Source organism: Eptesicus fuscus, chromosome 19 (assembly GCF_027574615.1).
Source record: "Eptesicus fuscus isolate TK198812 chromosome 19, DD_ASM_mEF_20220401, whole genome shotgun sequence".
Taxonomy (NCBI): Eukaryota; Metazoa; Chordata; class Mammalia; order Chiroptera; family Vespertilionidae; genus Eptesicus; species Eptesicus fuscus.
The window spans coordinates 12,498,674-12,521,226 of NC_072491.1; the positions used below are offsets into that span (position 1 = coordinate 12,498,674).

Below are 22,553 nucleotides of genomic sequence, written 5' to 3' on the forward strand. Positions count from 1 at the left end.
ATCCCCTCTTGTCTTAACAGGGTTGGGCTTACTCAGATTCATATTAGCTTGAAGATACTTCTACCCATACATAATAATTGCCTATTTTGGAAAACAGACTACCTCCTTTCTAATTCTCAAAAAATATTTTAATATCACTTATCTTCTGACAAATTTTGAAAAAAAACTTATCTCAAAAACATTTTTTTCCTGAGAAAATTTCTAAGTTGTTAATAGTACAAAAACTGTTGATAGCAGAAAAGGAGAGAAAACAGTTTTGTGGTATGTTGGAGAAAGTTTAGAAATAGATTTTATTGAGCAACTACTAACTATACAGAATATATATGTGAGCAGAGTATTCGTGCTACATAGTACATGTTTATAGGCCAATTGAAAGCATTATCCTCTTAAATCCTAGTTTTATTTTCACTCCCTCCTTTTATAGTGGGAATGAACCTGCTACCCATGAGAGTGTTTAAGTGGCGGCTGCATGCCTACTGTTAAGTATTTCTAGACAACATTCCTGTATTCAAGTCTGGACTGTACAACCTACAAAGCCCTTTCCCCCTTTTCAATGCAAAGATTCTATATGATTTCATTAAACACTTAAACCTGAAAATAAACTGCTTTTGGAACCTAAGCACTTGTGTTTGTTTTTTTAAGATTTAAAAAAACGTTTTTACTGATTTCAGAGAAGGGAGAGGGAGAGATAGAAACATCATTGATTGGCTGCTTCTGCATGCTCCCTACTGGGGATCAAGCCTGCAACCTGGGCATGTGCCCTGACCCTGTAAATTGAACCATTAACTCCTGGTTCATGGTTCGATGCTCAGCCACTGAGCCACACTGGCTGGGCTCACATTTATTTTGTTAAGAATCTGGCCATTTTGTAATAGGAAAGCTTCTCTCATCTCTGTTGGTTTATTTATCTATAATCCATCATCTCTGATTACTCTTGCTGTAAATATGGTTGGGAATTCTTATAAAGAAGTCTTGGTGAAGTTCTGCATATGCACACCTTCAGGGGAAAATGTATATAGTACATTTATAGGTAAGTGATATACAAAAATATAGTTAAGACTTTTCAATAAGTTTCTCCTTAGATCATATATGGGGCTACCCTAAGAACCTATACAATCATTTAGGGCTCACTCTCAATCTTCATTGTACAGTAATAATGTATCTAAAATAGAAATATAAACACCTCAATATTCTCATATTTGTATGAAGATGGCAAAATTGGGATATATTCTCCATAATGTTACCGTTAGGAATCAATGTTAGTGCATCCCCTCCTCAGAAGGAGGTGGTTTGCTCCCACTCCCAATAAAATACCTTATATTTTTGTACTTCTTGCCAAAAGAGCACCCCATTTTCCAATAAATCTCCTTTTAGAGCCACGAACCGTTGAAACTGCTTTGCGGTAACTGGATTCAATAATGCTTTACGGAAAGCAATGATGTCAGAAGATGAAGATATCCATTTACTCTCCACAGGCTGCCCAAATCAGAGAGAACAGAAAATTAGCTGTGTTCTAAAATGTAAACAAAGTCTCTTATTAGACTAAAAATCACCACATTTTATCTCCTTTACTTCTGTCTGTTGAAATTGATGGCCTGGATACAATAGGATTTGGGAACTTTCTCCCTCTGATTCTCTCCCCTTTGTCTCCTTTACATTTTTATGGCATCATTTTGTTAAGGGGTAGAGAGAAAAAGAAATGATTGGTTGATTTAGAACATATGACTACATTGTTTAAGAATGTTAGTAATTACAGTTTGAGACTATGCTGAAAAACTACATTTTAGTGCATAGTATGAGTTCTGTGCTTAAATGGGACAAAATAATCATGATGTTATGATTATACATTGTTATAATATTATTTATCTTATGGTTTCATATATTGTTGTATATAATTCTCCTACCTTTTAAAAAGTAAAAGCAGTTGAACATTTAAGATATTTTTTTTCGAATTTTTCCAAAAATAATTACCAATTAATTCTATTAATTTAAATAGGAAATTCACTGTGGAGCTTCACTATAAATCTATCCTGGAAAGATCCTATAGTTTGGTGAATTATCTTTATATTATTTTAATAACAAATTGTTATTAAGAATTAATAAGAAGAAATAATTATTGATACATTATTTTTAATAATAGACTTCCTCTGACTGAGGATTCACTTTACATAACAAAAAATCCTGAAGGAGCCATGGTGTTTTATTAATGCTTAAAGGTATTACTTATTTTATATCTCCACAGTTTTAAGATGTCTACTTCAACCATTTAGATCACATATTCATCTCTCGTTAGCCTTTTAGATGACAAAAAATACACTGAGTGGCCAGATTATTATGATCTCTGAACACATAATAATCTGGCCACTCAGTGTACTTCTCTTGAGTACCTCATTTATTTGATATCAAAGATACTGTAAATCGTGCACCTGATCAGTTTTCCCCTTTGCACTGGCTGATAGAAAGCTCAGGCCAAATAGGTGGTTGATCTCCAGCAGAAGTCTAGAATACTTTTGGAACCCTTTGGAGATACAAATACACTGAGTGGCCAGATTATGATGCGTTCAGGGGTCATAATAATCTGGCCACTCAGTGTATTTTAATGAATTTACTGAATAGATTTTTTTTTTTTTTACTGGATACGTTTTATTGAAGTTCCCCAAATCCGAGTGTAGTCTACAACCATGCATCATTCCAAAGTCAATGTTTTAGGTGAACCTAGGAATTACAGTAACAAACAAAACACATGATAAGCATCCATTACTGATCGTGCATAAAATAAGTTTCATAGAATATTTCATTCTGTGTGACCATCAAAATGAGGCTTAAGAGAGTTCTGTAAAAAGTGCCCCGGGAACACGAAGGAAGGATCAACTAGTTCTGCCGGGGGAAGTAAAAGCTTTACTGGGAAGGGCCCTCAGGACGACATCTGAGTTGGAAACTGAAAACTGAAGGCAACTCCAGGCAGCTGAGATGGATGGTGATGCCTTGAACCCAGATAAAGCGAGGAGATGTCTATCACTGTGTTAGTGAGGCCCAGGCCGTGTTCTGTGCACAAGTAGGTAAGACCCTCACCATATGGTCCCTATTAAAATTACAGCCCTATAAATAGGAACAACTATGTATCAGACCGGGATGTTTGTTTAAAACCCACTCAGCAAATAATGTTTTAAGACCTGCTTCTTAAGATACTAAACCTTAGTACTTTAACTAAAGCCTGTAATTTTACTGAGCAAAAAAATAACAATATATACTGCATAATAGTATGAAATATAAGCTTATTGTACTCAGCATTTCAATAAAAAATATAGCAAAAGACAAACATAAGAACAGGTTTTCTTTCCTTTCAAGAGGAAAATACAGAAAAAGAGGAGCCTAGCATATACACACTCCTCTGACAGTCAGATAAAGCCTTGTCTTCGTTAGTTTGTTAGTTTCTCTGCCTGCGTCTAGTTTAACATTTATCAAGACCTGTGAGGAGGATAAATACCCATAAATTTGTAGGCTCAAAAAGAGTACTATATTTATCACACTTGTTAAGAAGCAAAATAGGCAGTTTCTAGTAAGGTATCATATTATAGTGGTTTAAAAACTCACCAAAATGATAGGTATCTTAATTCTTTTAAAGCTAAACTGTAATTCTAAGTAAAGGGGGATAACGTAAGTTAATTTAACCTGCTGATTCTATTGCATACTTCTTAATCTTTTTGTGTAACCTACTCTCAGTAATAAATATCCTACCAGATGCTGGAACAAACAATTTGTCTCAATAAATCCATCACAAGGAAAATAAATAAAAATACATATTGAGACCTAGCCGGTTTGGCTCAGTGGATAGAGTGTCGGTCCTTTGGCTGAATATCCCTGGTTCGATTCTGGTCAAGGGCAGGAACCTCAGTTGCAGGCTCGATCCCCAGCCCAGGTTGGGGTGCGTGCAGGAGGCAACCAATCGATGTGTCTCCCTCACATCGATGTTTCTCTCCCTCTGTCTCTCCCCCTCCCTTCCACTCTCTCTAAAAATAATGGAAAAAATATTCGTGGGTGAGGATTAACAAAAAAGACATATTGGAAGTCCAATGGACACTTCTGGGATTGAGCAGGTCAAGGAACGCTCTAAGAAGGCCCTGATACGATCACACTTTGCAGTAGATTCCATCAGCCAATTAGAGCAGTGTTGGCAGTCAACTGGTGGCTTAGAAAACAGGGTCTACAATGAGGGGTTATGAACAAGAAGGGGGAGGAAGATACTTTGACAGAGTAGAACTCACAGGAGAAAGAATATTACAAATGGTACTTACCTTCCAGATCCCAATTTTCCCTTCATGCTTCTGCAGTAAGAGCTCGTCAGCTACATCTCTCAGCTGTACCTAGAAGATACAGATTCAATGATTCAGAATGTCTGAAGTTTTGAAATCATTTACTAATTTATTAGCTTTAAAAAATGAGGTAGCCCTGGCTGGTAGCCGTAGTTCACGGGATAGAGTGTAGGCCAGGGTTTGATTCTGATCAAGGGCACATGCCCAAGTTGTGGGCTCGATCCCCAGTAGGGGAGTGTGCAGGAGGCAGCCGGTCAATGATTCTCTCTCATCATTGATGTTTCTCCCACTTTCTCCCTCTCTGAAATATATATATTTTTTTCCATGGTATAAAATTCTCATAAATATATATATATATATATTATTCTATTTTATTTTCTTAATGAGGCAAAGGTGAGCATGGATAAGAGATGGGGCAGTTCAGAAGAAAAAGGATCCGATGTAGAAATGGAAGTTCTGCCCCTGTCCTTGGGCGAGTTACTCAAGTTCTCTGTTCTGAACAGTTTCCTTATCTGCAAAATGGAGACAATAGCAGCCAACTGCATCGTCCTAAATGTAGATGGCACTTCCACTTTGGGTCACGTGGAAACTGAAGGGATAATTAGGACTTCCCAGATTTTTGTGCTATTATCTAGACATACTAATTATAGATGAGTACAAAAGGTACTCAATACAGGCAGAAAATACAGAAGATATCTCTTTAGGTTACTGCTGATTGGCACTATTTTCCCTTTCTTGGGAATCACTCCTGCCAAATCTGTCCTATGTGACTTTACCTCTCTTCCATAGACAGATCCAGAAGCTGAGCTAGAGAGACAGGACAGAGTCACTGCCGAGTCTTTCCGACAGCCTCCGCCTGGCCCCCAACCCTCCTAAAGCTTCGGTGTAAAATCTCCCGCTAAGTATGTGAGATGCTCCAGTAGCACTTTATCATAAACTAGAGGCCCGATGCATGAAATTCGTGCAAGAGTAGGCCTTCCTTCCCCCAGCTGCCGGCACCGGCTTCCCTCTAGCACCCAGGACCCGGGCTTCCCTTGCAGCCCCAGCTTCGTCCGGAAGGTCATCCGGAAGGACGTCTGGTCTAATTAACATATTATGTTTTTATTATTATAGATGCTCTCCCTTCTCTTCTGTCTTTGGCTTAAGGTTGCCCGAATCAGCTTATGTCATTGGCCAACCAATGCTAAGTCAGGAAATGACTGTAAGTTACGATAAAATTATTGTGGTAAACACTGTGAGAAAATGTGGTAAGTTATATTAGTAAGCTAAATATCTTTAACCCTTTGCACTCGCTTGCTTTTTTCTCTAGCTGCTACCGATGCTAACCATGTCAAGTCACACTCGACATCCGAGTGCAAAAGGTTAAACTTGGCTTTGGATAGAGAACGAGTCAGCCTGACGAAAGGAATGAGGAAATTTGAGTTATTCCAAAGGTTATTTCCAGGAACTAAAACAAGTCAGCTCTTCTCCATGTTATAAATCCGATGAGCCCAGGTATGCTGTGTTTTCCATAACTTAAGGTTCTCAGAAGACTAAGGATATTCCAGGTAATAAGCCTCTAAGTGTTTGATAAACTTTTTTTTTTTATTTATTCTTCCTGATCATTACTAACAGCTTGTGCTTTGCATCCTAAAGTCACATGCTCTCTGTCCTTGTGTTGTTTTTGTAAAGATAGGTTTTCCTGTGTTTAGGTGTGATAATGACATTTTAAATTATCAGAGTAATACATGCTTCTTATAAAACATAACAAAACAAAATAAAATAAAATAAATCAAAGAAACAAATCTCACAGCACTTTCAAAATAAAAATCTTTCTCATTCCCTAAAGCCATTCCTCTTAGATATTTTTTTCATAAATATAAAAATAGATAGATGGATGGAGAGATGGATGGATGGATGAATGTCTAGAGATAGAAACATATAAATAGATATGTAAATGTAAGAAGATATAATTGGATTATCTTCCATATACTGTTCTGCATCCTGGTTTTTTCACTCAGATAAAATCTTTCATATCAGTACATGTGGACCTCTCAATTTATATTTTAATCTCATTTGATATGAAAATCTGAATGGTTTCCCATGGTATGAAATTCTCATAATTCATTTAAGTGTTCCCCTTGTATATCCTTGCCCATTTATCCGAGAACTTAATAATAATAATATAAAAAACAACTATATTAGTAGATAATATTTCAGTGTTTGCTATGTGTCAGGCACCATGCTAAGAAATTAAACATATATCATTCATTTCATCTTTACAACAATCTTATGAAGCAATTACTCTTATTAACCCCATTTTTTTTTAAATGAGAAGACTAAGGTTATAAGACTTAAAGATGTACAATTAATATATGGCACTGTTGAGAGTAAAACTTGGGAAGTCTGATGCCATGGAAGTACAATGGCTGGGTCAACACGTACGTGCATTTGAGTTCTGAGAGATACTGTCCATCGCTATCCGAAGATTATAGTACCGACTTACGTACCTTTATCTTCTGACGTGCTGCAAACTGTTCACTTGCAAGAAACATTGGCAACCACACATTTTCTAGCCTTTTCAGGACCTGCTTCTGAACTTCAACGAAAACAGGTGCTTCAAGCTGCTCATGGAGAGTTTTGCCCCAGCCACCACTTATACTCATGATCTAAGAAAATACAACGAAACAGAACGACAAACGTCTGTGTGGGGAATGAAACACTACTAGTCACTCATTTGTTAATTCGCCCGAAACCATTTGCTGAGCACTGACAGGTGCCACAATTCTCATTTTCTGTAGAGTATCTGCTGGCTCTTTGGTGTACAGAAAGACAGATAACTCCTCTGCCACCAAACAGAGAACTGTGATGGTTGTTGTGGGTGTGTGATTTTGCTTCTGATATATTTCAAAGAACACGGGAATGGGGTTTTTATCCTGTATGAGCACAAGCAATGCCATTTTTTCTCTCCATGGCCTCAGTGTCTTCGACTGTAAAATGAGAGCATTAGCATATTAGTTTCCTAAATTCTCTTCCAGGTGTAATAGTCTGTGAGTCTGTGATTCTAGTCAAATGGACATGTTTGAGAAATCATTTTCTTTTGTGTATGAGGAAAGTGAGTCTTAGTAAAGAGACAGCCTTGACTCACATATTATATAAATGTGTATAATACCAAAACTATGGAGTTGGGGATGGTGGGATGCTGGCGGTGGTAGCAATGGAGGGCTATTCCAACAATTTCTAAGAAGAACAGGGAGGCAGAGGAAGTAGAGAAAGGCCAGGTTACACAGACAGTAGTCTGACTCACACAGGCAGTACCTTTTCTAAAACACAGTTTCTTTGTGCCCCAAATCTCCCTTCTTTGGGCATATGTATTGGCTTCAACAGCTATTAATGGCTATTTCCTGCTATAAATTGTTCGGTTTTCTATTTGTTTCTGTGTACAAACCACTCAAAATTTTTGGACTGCTCATTGGAAAAATTACCTTCATCACAGTTCTCCTTTGGTTAATAAGATTAATTAAATCCTAATAATAAACTGTTTTCCATAAAAACAAGAGAGAGCCCTGGCCAGAGTGGCTCAATTGGTCCCATATACCACAAAGTTATGGGTTTGATTCCCAGTCAGGGCACATACCTAGGTTGTGGGTTGGAGCCCTGCTGTGGGGGGAGGGGGAAGGGACACATAGAGAAAGCAACCCATCGATTTTTAAAAATATTGATTTTACAGAGAGGAAGGGAGAGGGAAAGAGAGTTCCCCACACAACATCCCCCACTGGGGATTGAGCCCGCAACCAAGGTTCATGTCCTTAACCAGGATTGCTGTCGTTTGATCTCTAGGTGGTAATGTAGACGAGCAAACTTCGAACTAAAGGAATTATTACCATTTTTAAAGCATAAAAATTGAGCCATATTTTATGTGATCGAACCCACAGCTGAATCCCAATAAGAAGTTTTTGCTGTAAATAATAATGCTCTGGTTATTAATAAGTTGTGATTCAGACCATGTGACTTTGGTCCAATAAAATGACCAAACCTATGTTCCTGGTCAATGAAAATAGTTTCTGGGGACAATACAATGGCCAGCAGCATTGTTTTAAGATCAATTGCGTTTGGAATAATATCAGTCAAGAGAAGTAAAGATGGCCCTAACCGGTTTGACTCAGTGGATAGAGCATCGGCCTGCAGACTGAAAGGTCCCAGGTTCGATTCCAGTCCAGGGTATATACCTTGGTTGTGGGCACATCCCCAGTAGGAGGTGTGCAGGAGGCAGCTGACCGATGTTTCTCTCTCATCAATGTTTCTAACTCTCTATCCTTCGCCCTTCCTCTCTGTAAAAGAGCAATAAAAAATAAAAAAAAGAAGTAAAGATGAAGCTTAATGGCTGAAAAGGGCAGTTTTCCTGCTTGTTGACAGGACTGACCCTCTAGTTCACCACTTCTCCTGAGCACCTAGGAGGGTGTCTAGCATGTCACAGGCACTCGTATTTTCTGAATGAGCGGATGAATGAATGAATGAGCGGATGAATGAATGAATGAATGAGCGGATGAATGAATGAATGAATAAAAGGTTGTTGTTTTTAATTCTATAAATTACTTGTTAAAATAACACATTTTATAATATGTAATAGCTGAGTTTTAAAGACATCTATTTTGTAGATACTTGTGAATACCTAAAAAAATGAGATACCAAAAGTGTCCAGCATTTAAGTCAGAAAAGCAAATGAAAAAGATGACTTCCAGGTTGCTGGCCAAGAGAAAGAAATGACTGGCTTTTATACGTCAGTATAGAAAATGTCTTTTCACGGCGATACCTGATCCTGCTGACGTGGAGAAGCTGGACTGTTGGGTCCAAAGAAATACGTTTTATTCAGGTATTTGTTTTTAATATAAATAGATTTTGCCTCCCTTAGCTTTCGATCTTTGTAAGGTATCCTTCGGTACTGCTCAATGTCTGTCCAGCACATCAGGTCGATGCTAAAATAAAAACAAAGTACAGCCTTTCTTATTTATTTCTCTCAATTCTACTAAACCCCAAACCAAGCTGTTGTTTTGACAGAACTTAGAAAGTGGTTGTCTTGACCAGTTAGCACAACTAATCAGATCATGAAACTAAGAAGTCCAATACGGCGTCTCATCCTGGCTAAAAATATGAATGAATACCAGGGGCTCTGGGGCAGAAAAGTAACGGTCACCATTGTTGGTAGGGTCCCGGAGTTCTTCCATGAATGATGGACTCGTACTCTCAGTTTCAGATATGGGAACATCCCATCTACTGCATGTCTGTTTGGCAACAAGCTGAATTTAAAATAATCCTCAGCACCAACAGAAACTATATATGTGAAATGTGGCTCCCAATCTTAACTAACTTGTGAGAAAATTATTAGAAAAAAATATGAACAATTTATACTAGATAAATATTTTATAAGGTCCCAAGATTCTGTGCAAAACTACATTTTATGTGTTAGCTAACAAAAGTTATAAAATGTTAATTTCAATAGCTTAGTGAAATATAAAAGAGACACTTCTCAGAAAGAGTAACTGAAGCCCAACCAGTGTTGAGCATCAGCCTATGAACCATGAGGTCACAGTTTGATTCCCAGTCAGGGCACATGCCCTGGTTGCGGTCTTGATCCCTGGTAGGGAGAGTGCAGGAGACAGCCAATCAATGAATCTTTCTCATCGTTGATGTTTCTATCTCTTTCTCTTTCTCCCTTCCTCTTTGAAATCAATAATAATAATAATAATAATAATAATAATAATAATAATAATGAAACAGTAATTGAAGCACCTGTCTAGACAAATGCAAAAGCAACAGCAGAAAAGGGACTGGATAAAACATACTGGTATTGCCCTGGCCAATGTGGCCCAGTGGACAGAGCACTGGCCTGAGTACCAAAGGGTGGTGGCTTCAATTTCTGGTCAAGGGCATGTACCTGAGTTGCAGGTTTGATCCCCGCCCCTTTAGGGGGCAACCAATCAATGTGTCTCTTTCACATTGATGTTTCTCTATTTCTCCCCCTCTCCTCCTCTCCTCACTCCCTTCTACTCTTTCTAAAAAACAATGGAAAAAATATCCTCAGGTGAGGATAACAAAAATATATATAAATAAATAAACCATACTGGTGTTTTAATTTAGCCAATGCTAAAAGTATCAACAAATATTATTTAACCACTTAAATAACATTTTAAAGGCTGCTATTTTTAAACTGCATTCCCCAACAAAAATGTACCCATACAGCTTAAAAAAATAAGTAGCTTAGAAAAAAATATTTTAAGAGAGTAATATAATTTACAATGATTATATGTTACTTACCTTGCAGAATAAGCCTCAAGAAACTGACGGAAATGTTCAAACTCCAGTTTGTTGTTAAGTAGCTTATTAAAATTAAAATTCTTATATTCTGCAGGGACAATACTCCAGTATTCTGTTGATTTAGAGATAGCAGGATGTGGGGAAATGCCAAGTCCAATTTCACTAGTAGCGTCCTAGTAAAATAATACTTTTCATAAAAATCTTTTAAACACAACAAATTATTTTTCAAATTTAAATAAACTGAAATAAAAATTATCTGTTAGGCCAATGCCATTTAACAGGCCAGTGATAGAAATGGGTAAAGAATCTAGAATCTAGAATTTGGTTCTAACTCATATCAAATTCTCTTCTGTTCCTTTATATTCCATTCCCTTCTTTTCATGAACATTTAGTAAATAGTTATTATACTGTATAGTTGCTTATAAAATATTAATTTTATTATTTTTGTTAGAGAAGTAATGTCTTTTATAATAAAAAGAAAACAAAAAGCATACATAATACTACCATTCAGAGATAACCACCATTAGCTTTTTTATATATACCCTTCTAGATTTCTTTTTGTCTACATACATGTAGTTTATTAAAAATGAGGGCAGGACTATACAACTACGTATGGTTTTATAACTTGGTTCCTTTTCTTAACGATATATCATGAACATAAAACATTCTTTTATCTATAACTTAATTTCAAAAGTTACAGAGTAATGTAAGATGCTTTTCTAATAAAGATTACATCCTTTAAATGTAATCTCCTTCATATAAAAGTTAATTAGAAGGTATTTTTAAAACCTCTGATGTTTTGCAGACAGTTTACAAGCCCTCTTCCTTCTGTAATTCATTGTATGATTAATTCATCTCCCTATATGTTTTTGAAAAGCACCAGATCATGATATAAACTGCCAATATTTTCAAAATCCTTTTTCCACAGGAAGAAGGACAATCATGGGGAACATTATAAATTTTAGTTCATAAAGTTTAAATACAATTTTACAAAATGCTACCTTTGTGGATTTTTATGTGTCCTTTCCAAGATATTAATTAGTAGAGTCTCAAATAGAAAACTTCTGCGTTAATGAGGCAACTATAATGAAGGGTACATTTAAAAAAATAACTTTATTGTTTTTGTAAAACTTTATTGTAAAAGAATAAAAATTTCAAATAGGTACAAAGAAGAAAGTAAAAATCACCACTCAGTCAAGGGCATATACCTGGGTTGTAGGTTTGATTCCTGGCCCTGATAGGGGCATGCGTGAGAGGCAACCAATCGATGTATCCCTTTCACATCAATGTTTCTCTCTCTCTCTCTCTCTCTCTCTCCTCCCTCCCTTCCACTCTATCTAAAAAAAAAAAAAAAATCAATGGAAAAAAATATACTTGGGTGAGGATTAAAAATAATAAATAAATATGAATCCATTTTTTAGATGGATTCATTTTTATGTAGATACACATTTAATATTACTGCTTTATGATCTATCATGGTTTACTGAAGCCAATCCAAAATATTTGAATTTATAAATCAAAATAACACTTTCATATCCTAGGCAATCCTATAGTCTTTTTAATTGACCTCCCCAAATTCTTTCCATGTTTGAAGAAATTGTTTTGCCTGCTAATGGCATACAATAGCCTCTTTTCTGTTTGGAAAACTCAGTTTAACTCTTTTGTGACTTGACAACAAATAGAGGTGCTGCCATACAGAAGATAACCAGTAACATTCAAAGGAACGTAAAGTGGCTAGAAGGCTCTTAGCGAAGGCAGCCAAGGAGTGTGGCAACCTGTGCTACCTTACCTGCTTTGTTTTTCTGACTTTGTCATTAAATGTGTCAATAAAATATGCCACCTATCAAATTGTAGCATCCTTGGCAAAGCAGCAGCAGAAAAATGAAACTGCCTATTCCCTATCTTATCAATATATGACCATCTATTCCCACCCCCAACCCCGCCAATATATGTGGTGGCAGCCCTCTTCAGGATGAAAGTTTTTTTGTGTTTGCTTAGAGAGTTGTCTTACCTCCGCTTTCTTGAAAACTGTCTCTTTATGCAAAGCCTGTAGCTTTCTGAAGTATATGGAGTCTAGCTGTCGAGTTTCTTCCACCAACTTCACCTAATAAAATAGTAATAAAATGTGTCACATCAATAGTATGTGCACTATGAAAAAGTGGGGGGGGAAATACACAATTTGCCAGGAAAAGTGGGCTAAAGACCAATACACTTGCCAATAAAGTAAATTAGCTTGGAGGCAAAGGCAGGAAGACCAACATAATGTAAAAAAGCAGCTACAGCGAAGTCAGACTTTGAATGCATACAATAAAAAAGACAAGCACTTTGCCTGGCTGGTGTGGCTCAGTGATTGAGCATCGACCTATGAACCAGGAGGTCACAGTTTGATTCCCGGTCAGGGCACATGCCCGGGCTCCATCCCCAGTAGGGGGCATGCTGATGCAGCCTATCAATGATTCTCTCTCATCAATGATGTTTTCTCTCTCCCTCTCCCTTCCTCTCTGAAAAAATTAAAATATATTTTAAAAATTACATGCATTTCTAGGTAATGATATAGTGCGGTGATTTTCAACCAGGGGCTGCAAGAATTCTTAAAACATGCAATACCTGACTATTTATTCAGGGGCACTGACCTCTTTTCCCTTATATTGTCCAATAAAAATATGATAATAGCCAACACAGCGATAGCCTTTAGGCATGAATGCCCTGTCTTGAACCATAAATATACAGGTCATGATAGACTTGCATGTTATTGATCATGTTGCATAAGAATATTGTGTCTGATTGGTTAATTCTTGGTATCAGAAATCCTTATAGCTGAAACCGGTTTGGCTCAGTGGATAGAGCGTCGGCCTGCGGACTCAAGGGTCCCAGGTTCGATTCCGGTCAAGGGCATGTACCTTGGTTGCGAGCACATCCCCAGTAGGGGGTGTGCAAGAGGCAGCTGATCGATGTTTCTCTCTCATCGATGTTTCTAACTCTCTATCCCTCTCTCATCCTCTCTGTAAAAAATCAATAAAAAAATATATAAAAACAAAACAAACAGAAATCCTTATATACAAATATAGGCAACTGATTTTTTAAAAGTCAATTTGGAGCTGATAAGATAAGATAACTCTATCCAAGGTGTTCCGGTATTAATTTTATTTTAATTACCTAAGCTATCCCTTCTGGTGGAAGACATGACTACGAAGTTGTTGAGGAGACACGAACAGAGACTAGCAACACAGAGATATCAGAGTCCCACCTGAAATGACCTCATGTACAGGGCACATGCATTAATTTCATATAAAAAATACCCATGAATGGTTTTAATTTGTGATTCAAAATAAATATTTAAAGAAATTTCCTCCACCCGTCAATAAAAAGAGTGAAAATGTTCCAGCACTGAAGTTTGACATGACCTCTTTGGGGATGAAAAAGGATGTGTTGAAACTTCTATCCAATCAACAGCCTGACCTGATGAACATCTGGGCGCGCTTGAAAATAGCGCTGACACCAGAGAATGTGCTTTCCACGATCCATATGAAACGTTTATGTTTTCCATGGGTATAATATTTACTGTAACTCATCCAGCAAAGAATTAAACGAGCTTTGTCCATTCATCAAAACTAAGACGGCCGCTGGAAATGGCAGGAAGGGACAAAGCCAGTATATTACCATGGCACATTTTGTGGATCGCAGGAAACCCAAAGTCAGATTTATCTCTGCTGACACATTTGCGCACAGAGCTAAAAACGACACCGATTTAAGTGTTTTGTTAGGAGACAATAGGGAAACTCTGAATCCCTGGCCCAACTGAGACCTTTTCCGGTTTTGTTTTGTTTTTCTTGTGAGTGAACCATGCTGCTTCTCATCAGTTTTACAATACGCCCGACTAGTTCCCACACAGTTTATCAGGGTCGCCATACCTGTCTGTAGGCAAGTTGGTCTAATTGTACCATCTTTGTCCAGGGCTCAAGGAGGAGGAGAAGAATATATTCTTCCGCTGTGTCAAAAAGGTCTTCAAAGGGTGGCTGTATTTTCATATAAATTTCTCTTTTCTTTTGCTGCTGGAGTCCAATGTCAAGAGTGGCCGAAGGAGCGACATATGTGGCAAAAAGCAACTAAAGGAGGAGGGGGAGAAAGGAGTAGATGTTGGGAGAATCCATAATAATAATTAGCAGGTTCCGCGGCAAAGGCATTTTTTTAGAAGTAAGAAAAGACAAACGAGCTCAAGTGTTTTTTTTTTAAAAAAGATGTGTAAAACTACTTAAGACAAAGCAGTGTGTTTATTCAAAAGACCGTTTGTGGGTTTTTTTAAATTTTCTCTTCCCATTTCTTCATTTGTAATTAGTCAGTGAGCCAGTAGATCTTGCACAAGAGCAGGTGATTTAGATATTGCAATTTTTCTCAGATTACTACTGTGGATTATTGTGATTGCTTTCAAGTTATGTTTCCTTTTTTTCCTTATATTAATGACAGTTCCAACTGTATGTGCTACTTTCCCAAGTGGCTGGAAGTGCCCCTTGGAAAGCAAGAGGCAAGAACACACTAGGACTGAAAAGTTGACTGTTAGCCTTCTAGTCTAGAGACCCAGACTACCTGCCCTACCCAACTGAGTTGCAGAGTTCTTAAGACTTTCTGCTATAAAAATGTGTTCATCTCGTGTCCAGGACTGTGAGAGAGAGAGAGAGAGAGAGAAGAGAGAGAGAGAGAGAGAGGGAGGAAGGGAGGAAAGAGGAGTGAATGGAAAGATATACACAGAACATACACAGCCTCCAGGGAAAGCTGTATGAATGTCTAGTTCATTCAATTCATTTGTCTTGTCTCTCAATAATAGTTACTTAAATCTGAGAAGCACTTTAATAACATTTTATTTTTTAAATGTTACACCCTGGGTATGTCATGCCCTACATATCAGATTTAAATTTAGTTTTACTCAGAATCTTTAATTAATTGTATTTTATTTTAATTTTATACTTAGACTTTGGAGCTGATAATGTCCAGACTTAATAACCCAGGCATTAGTTAGATAGACAGATAGATGATAGATAGATAGATAGATAGATAGATAGATACCAAATAATGTGTTAAAAGTTTTAAAGGGTCCACATTAATAACATAAGCATTTATGAGTATCCACCACATTTTAGACACTTGGGTAGGTGCTATGTATGCAAAGATTAATAAATAAGACCTAATGCCTGCCCTGAAGGAACCCATTGGTGGTGGCATGGAGATGAAAGCCAGTGGTTTCAGTATGAAAAGTACTACAGTGGAGGTACATATTTTCCGGCGTATAAGACGACTGGGTGTATAAGATTTTCCTGGGTTAAAAAGTCGTCTTATACGCTGGAAAATACGGTAATTGTAACAGGAACGATGGAACAGAGGGTGGGGATTGTTTCAGAAAAGGTACTGTATTTTCTGGCGTATAAGATGACTTTTTAACCCAGGACAATCTTATACGCCCAGTTGTCTTATACGCCGGAAAATACGGTATATGTTGAAATAAGATCTTCAATGATTGTCTGTCCAATCTTTTCTAGCTCACTTCCCATTACATACCTTTTAAATTTTATACTCAAATATCAAGTTTTCTTTTTTTTCAATTGTCTAAAGTTTTACATATGTCTCCTTTTCACCTGATTGACACGCCCCCCCCCCCCAAGCCATTCCCACCCAGGGCAAGCCCCCACTGCCACAGTGTGTCCTTTGGTTATGCTAATATGCATGCATACAAGTCCTTTGGTTGCTCTCTAAACCCCCCCACCTCCCCTGCCATTTGTCTCTGGTTCTATTTTTGTTCATCAAATTATGTTGATCATTATATCCCACATATGAGTGAGATCATGTGGATATTTATTTATCTTTCTCCGACTGGCTTATTTCGCTTAGCATAATGCTCTCCAGTTCTATCCATGCTGTTGCAAATGGTAAAAGTTCCTTCTTTCTTATAGCGGCATAGTATTCCATTGTGTAGATGTTACCACAGTTTTTTAATCCACTCATCTGCTGATGGGCACTTAGGTTGTTTTCAAATCTTAGCTATCAAATATCAATTTTTCTTAATTTCCCTACACCTTGCTGTTGTGCCCTTCCATGTTTTGCATATCTTGTATTAACCCTACCCCATGCACCTCATCTGCTTGATAAACTCTGATTTATTCTGTAAAATCAACAGGAATTTCTCTTCCTCTAAGAATCCTTCACTCACACCCTCCTCCCAAGATCATACTTGTCAACTGCTATACTATCACACTATAACACTGTTAAGTAAAGTCTTCTCTTCTGGAACTACGTCTTCGAGGGCAAATACTTCAGCTTATTCATCTGTGATTCTCCAACTCCTAAAACTGTTCTTGGCAGAGAATAGATGCCATAAATGTTTATTGAATTGTACTGAATCCACTGAAAATACTCATTTATATCTTGGACTGGGGAAGGGAAAGATTCAGAAACTCTTCCAAGAGAAGATAAGTTTCTCTTATCCTTGATCCTTAAGCTGGATCTTTAAGGATGAGTTAGAGTCAATCAGGCAAGAAAGTTGATGAGAAAGATCATTCAAGATGAAGGAAAACATAGGCCAAGGTATGAGGGCCTATGAGGTTTTATGACCTGTGAGATTTTTTTTAAATACATTTTTTTAGAATATATTTTTATTGATTTCAGAGAAGAAGGGAGAGGGAAAGAGAGATAGAAACATCAATGATAAGAGAGAATCATTGATCAACTGCCTCCTGCATGCCTTCTACTGGAGATTGAGCCCACAACTCAGGCCTGTGCTCTGACTGGGAATCGAACTGTGACCTCCTGGTTCATAGGTTGATGCTCAACCACTAAGTCACACTGGCCAGGCATAACCTGTGAGATCTGAGCCTTCAAGTACATAACACTGGCTAAAAGAAAGAGTTAGAATAAGAGAGGATACTGTAAAGGGAGGCAGGTATCAGAGCATGAATATGATCTTTTACTCATTGGTAAGGAATTTGAATTTTTACCTAAAGATACATAATGGGGAAACTCTGAGAAGTGACGTCATTGGATATGAATTTTAGAAATGAATCACTATGGCATCAGGAGGGAGAAACAGTTTGAGCAGGTCAAGATTTGAGGCCATTTGGAAGTCATCTCAATAATCAAATAAGAAATATACGCCACCTTCATCTCTTACCTGCTCTTCTGCAATAGCCTCTTCACTGGTCTTGCCAGGTTCCTCTTTGCTCTCTCACAGCAAACAGCGAAACTGCTATGCATGTCACTTTTCTTCTCAAACTCCCATCTTCCCATCTCACACTTAGAATAACCAAAGTCCTTACAATTACCTACAGGTGGAGGTTTTGGAAGTTTCTCAATGCTGAGGGGATATGGATCATCGAAGTTTAGTACCTGGCAGTGGGGAAGCCCCTATAAACACCATAGGCTCTCAAAACACCCTAAGAGCAGGGGCAGACCAGGTATAGACTCCAGCCTTAAATCTTAAGCGCAAAGAGAAAACAACTGCTCACCAGTAATTGTATGCCCAGTAAAAATACCCTTTCAAAATGAAAATAAAATAAAGATGTCAGAAATCAACAAACAAAAACAGAGAATTCATCACCAGCAGACCTGCACGAAATTAATTCATTAACTAATTAAGGGGAAGCCCTAAACAAAAGCAAGATGGAATAGAGAACAAGAAAAAGCATAAATATATAGATAAATATAAATAAATGTTGATTGTAAAATATAATGATAATGAATAAAGTCAGAGGAAATAGTAAAAGAGCCTAAGAAAGAGGAGCCAGAATTGAAGATTCGGATTAAACTGCAATTGAGATGATCCACCATGAGGCCCATTAGAGGTAGGAAAGCAAATGAGGTTAGTATCAGGGCAGTGACACAATACTATGCAGTGGGGAGTAGTAACGAACTTGAGGTGAAGATAAAGAAAGGAGGCATTTAGACTACTTTACAAAAAGTAGAACTGACTTTTTTATCTAGCCCTCCCTTAAAAGGCGTACTTGAAGTTCAGTATATTATAGGCACTCAATAAATATTTACTAAAAGGATAAATGGGAGATTGGTGGCCTAAAGTGAAATTATGATCTGAAAGAGGAATATCAGAGTTCAAAATTCAAAGTTGAAATAGTTCCAGTTTATGATGGATTCCAACATGTGGCCAACCCATAGTTAACTTAGGGGAAACAGAGATTAAAAACATTGGAATTGGGTCAGTTAAGAAACTCTATGACATATATGTTATAAGGGCAAAAAGAGCTTCAAGATGATAAAATAGAAGGAAAAGGTAGGGAGAAAGTTCATGAGTCATGTAATGAAAATTTCTAGGAAGGTAAAACAGAACTTAAATGATCTTTAGATAACATTACTGAGGTTTAAGAGTGGGGGAATTACATGACATAGCAGATTGCAAAATTTTTGAAGTTATTAAAAGATGAGTCTTGAATAGCAGCAGAGAACATCTCTTTCTTCCTAAGTGTTGTGAAATATGAGAGAAGGGGCATAGTTAGCCATTCGAGATGTCCTATTTAATTAGGCAATCTTCAGTCTGGAAACTTAGTTACTTAAAACATAACTACATATTCTACTGGGTTGAAGAGTTCAAAGTGAACCATACTCTTTCCAAATGATTACATAATATTTAAAATAAAATTTGCCACACATACACACACACACACACACACACACACACACACACAGAGAAATTTTTTCTAACCTTGGGAATTATTTAGAAGAACGACTTGTAAATCTAACTAGTCTAACAAGCTAGGATGGAATTGGATTCAAATCTGTTCTTGACCATTTTCTAAGTTGGAATTTTTGAAAGTGAATTAAAATAATGCCATACTAAGAAAAATTGAGAAACTAAAGACTAAAATGATCAAATTAACAACATTAAACAATGATTCCAGAAGTCACTAATAATTTCAAGCTTACCTCAAAGGAAAGTACATTTGATTCCCCAAATGACTCAAGTTCTATTTGGGCAGGAATACCCTCTCATGGCAAAATAAAGCAATGGCTTTATCAATGGGTCAGCTGCATTCAAAGCTGTAGTTTAAAGAGACCTGGTATGCCACCTACCAAACTTTCCTATAGAAATCGGGATGATTCCTTTGATTTAAAAACATGACAGCTGTGAAGAGCATAAAGTACAAAGTAAGCTGAAATGGTGACTAGAATAACAGTGATAGGTCGGCTGCTGGTGGGTGTCCACATCATGCCCTCCCCTTTCACTCCCAGTCTTGCCTTCACTCATGTCTTTAAAATCTACTGCTGCCACCGGCCTATGAAAGACTCCCGGTGCCGTTGACATGTTCTATCACACACCACGGTGGACATTTCATGATGCCATGTCAAAGCCAGACCTCTTTAGGTCACTGTATCCAACTGGCTTGGGCTTTTACCTTCTGAAATTTGCTGTATGATTTTCTCCAGAATGAGCTTCACTTCACTTTACCACTTCCCATATCAGCAGCACAACTTCCTCTCTCTGACCCTTACTCTGAATCCTTCTATACCTCTCACCGAGCTTTTTTCTACCTTCTGCACAATCTGTGACTTCTACCTGTCCTCTAAATAAATCAGGCACCGCCTCGTCTCTTACCTTCTTACACGACTGGGACTCAAGTCTGCCCATCATTTCAACTAACTCTTACAAATACACCTAATTTTTCCCAGCTTGATATTCTGCCTTGTCAAGGCCCAATTTTGGGTCAGTATAATCCAGTGATGGCGAACCTATGACACGCGTGTCAGCACTGACACGCGTAGCCATTTCTGATGCCGAGGATGAAACATTTGCTGCTCCTGAGGATGAAACATTTGCGAAATAATGTTTTTTCCTCTAAGTGACACACTACCTGAGTTATGCTCAGTTTTTTGGCGAAGTTTGACACACCAAGCTCAAAAGGTTGCCCACCACTGGTCTAATCATTCATTCATTTTTTCCAACTCTATCTTCAAGCTCCCTGTAAAAACTATAATAATTGGCTCCATTTAAATAGCCTTTAAAAAAAAAAAAAACACCCCTCAGCTATGGTTGCAAAGCTTGGTAAGTTATTGCTGGTTTCTAGTCACCTCCATTTCCCCATTTCTAAATTTTGCCATCTTCCTTAAAGCCTCCAAATGCAGCCTTATGTTTCTTTACTTTCAGTAGACTGTATCCCACTTAATTGGGAAAAGTCACTGGTATCAATGCCCTCAACTTTCCTCTCTAGAGCTTTCTTCTAAACCTTTTTCTTTCTCAAGTTTCAAAGGAAGACTGTTTTCCAAGGATGAATCATTCATGTGTGCTTTTGACTCCATTCCTCCAGAACCTTGCAACATCAATTGTGTCCTTAGTACCTGTCTCCTTAATCTGCCTTTCCATTGATTCCATCTCCTTCCTTGTGCTATAAAGGCGTTCAAGTGAAGTGTCTCTCCCATCCTAAACATTGGTCACCCCACTTCTCGCTTTCCCTTCTCTACAAATCTTTACACTCACTTTTCACTCACTGCCCAATCTACTGTAATCTGGTTTTCATGCCAATGAAACTGGTCTTTAAGATCACTAAAAACCACATAACCACCAATTCAGTGGCTTCTCTGCTTAATCTTTTCACCTTTAACTCTGTTGATTATCCTCTCCTCTTGACTGTCTCTCCTCTGCCTTCAATACTTTCTCCTGATCCTCTGCCTACCTCCATTAGTAGGCTCCTTAGACCTGATTTCTTTCCTGAACCCAAAACCTAGAGTTCAGGACTTGCCCCACTTTACACAGAGAGCCCATCGGCCCTCAAACTCAATGGCTCAATAACATAATGAATGGCATTCCCCTAGTTTTCCAAGCCTTTCCCTTCCTCCCGTGTTTCCAGGTTGTACTAATAAAATACCATTCACAGCACATTCTTTGACGTGCCTATATTCTCCTTCTCTCTCAAATGCAAATCCTATTAGTTTACTCTCTACAAGAGAACAAAGAAAAATTGTCAAGAACAAATATAAAAACATGAGGAGGAAATAAGCAGCAGAAGTTCCACCCCAATGAGAAACATCATAAAACTCAGTCTTCTGACCAAGCGAGGCCAGACCCTTTCCAAGCCACTATCCACTACCACCTTCCTTCCTGACCTCATACTCTCTGCTCATGAAGCCATAGTGGTCCATGCATCTGGTTTAGCTGCATATCCCATAGTTTCAAAGAGCATATTTAGGATAGCCATATGTCCCCAGTCCGGTTTAAGACTACTGTTCTGGCATAATTATAGTTCCCTTTCCACTCTCAAAAGAGTTCTGGTTTAGATTACAAATCCCTATATTTCACTGCTACCAGTTAGATAAAACGATGAAGTCTCTCTAAGATAGGACTCCCAGAAATGCTGGGAATAAAGGAAAGTCAGAGGATATTCCTTGCTAAGATACATACCATTTGTCTAATTTACAACCATATGAATTGAATAGCTGTTAAAGGCCAAAATCCCAAACCAGAAATATTTATTTATAATGTGGGCTGAAGCTTCACAGACTTCCTTGTTAAGAATAAATGTATTAGCCTGGCCAGTGTTGCTCAGTGGTTGAGCATAGACCTATGAACCAGGAGTCCACAGTTTGATTCCCAGACAGGGCACATGCCTGGGTTTTGGGCTTGAACCCCAGTAGGGGGTGTGCAGGAGGCAGCCGGTCAATGATTCCCTGTCATCATTGATGTTTCCATCTCTCTCTCCCTTTCCCTTCCTCTCTGAAATCAATAAAAATATATTTTTAAAAAGAATAAATGCACTAAATGAAAATCCTAATACAAATTTAAAAATATTTCATTTCCCTTCTCTGATTGCATCTAAATTTAGGTATTTGTGTGCCCTTCTAACTGTGTGTGTGTGTGTGTGTGTGTGTGTGTGTGTGTGTGTGTGTGTGTGTGTGGCTTCCTCATAGCCAGTTTATTAGAACACTAGTAGCCCTGCGCACGAATCCGTGCGCTAGTAG

General features: G+C 37.8%; 1 protein-coding gene across 2 annotated transcripts in view; it reads right to left on the bottom strand.

The window, feature by feature from the left end:
* The window catches only part of RGS22 (regulator of G protein signaling 22), a 101,223-nt gene that overhangs the window by 17,151 nt on the left and 61,519 nt on the right, over positions 1 to 22,553 (bottom strand). For both annotated transcript variants that reach the window (XM_054708618.1, XM_054708616.1), the window contains 7 exons: positions 14,519 to 14,713; positions 12,619 to 12,711; positions 10,608 to 10,780; positions 9,106 to 9,268; positions 6,803 to 6,961; positions 4,296 to 4,364; positions 1,315 to 1,476 (listed from right to left, as the gene is read on the bottom strand). In XM_054708618.1, the coding sequence (XP_054564593.1) occupies positions 1,315 to 1,476; positions 4,296 to 4,364; positions 6,803 to 6,961; positions 9,106 to 9,268; positions 10,608 to 10,780; positions 12,619 to 12,711; positions 14,519 to 14,713 (1,014 nt within the window). The remainder of the gene's footprint in view (positions 1 to 1,314; positions 1,477 to 4,295; positions 4,365 to 6,802; positions 6,962 to 9,105; positions 9,269 to 10,607; positions 10,781 to 12,618; positions 12,712 to 14,518; positions 14,714 to 22,553) is intronic.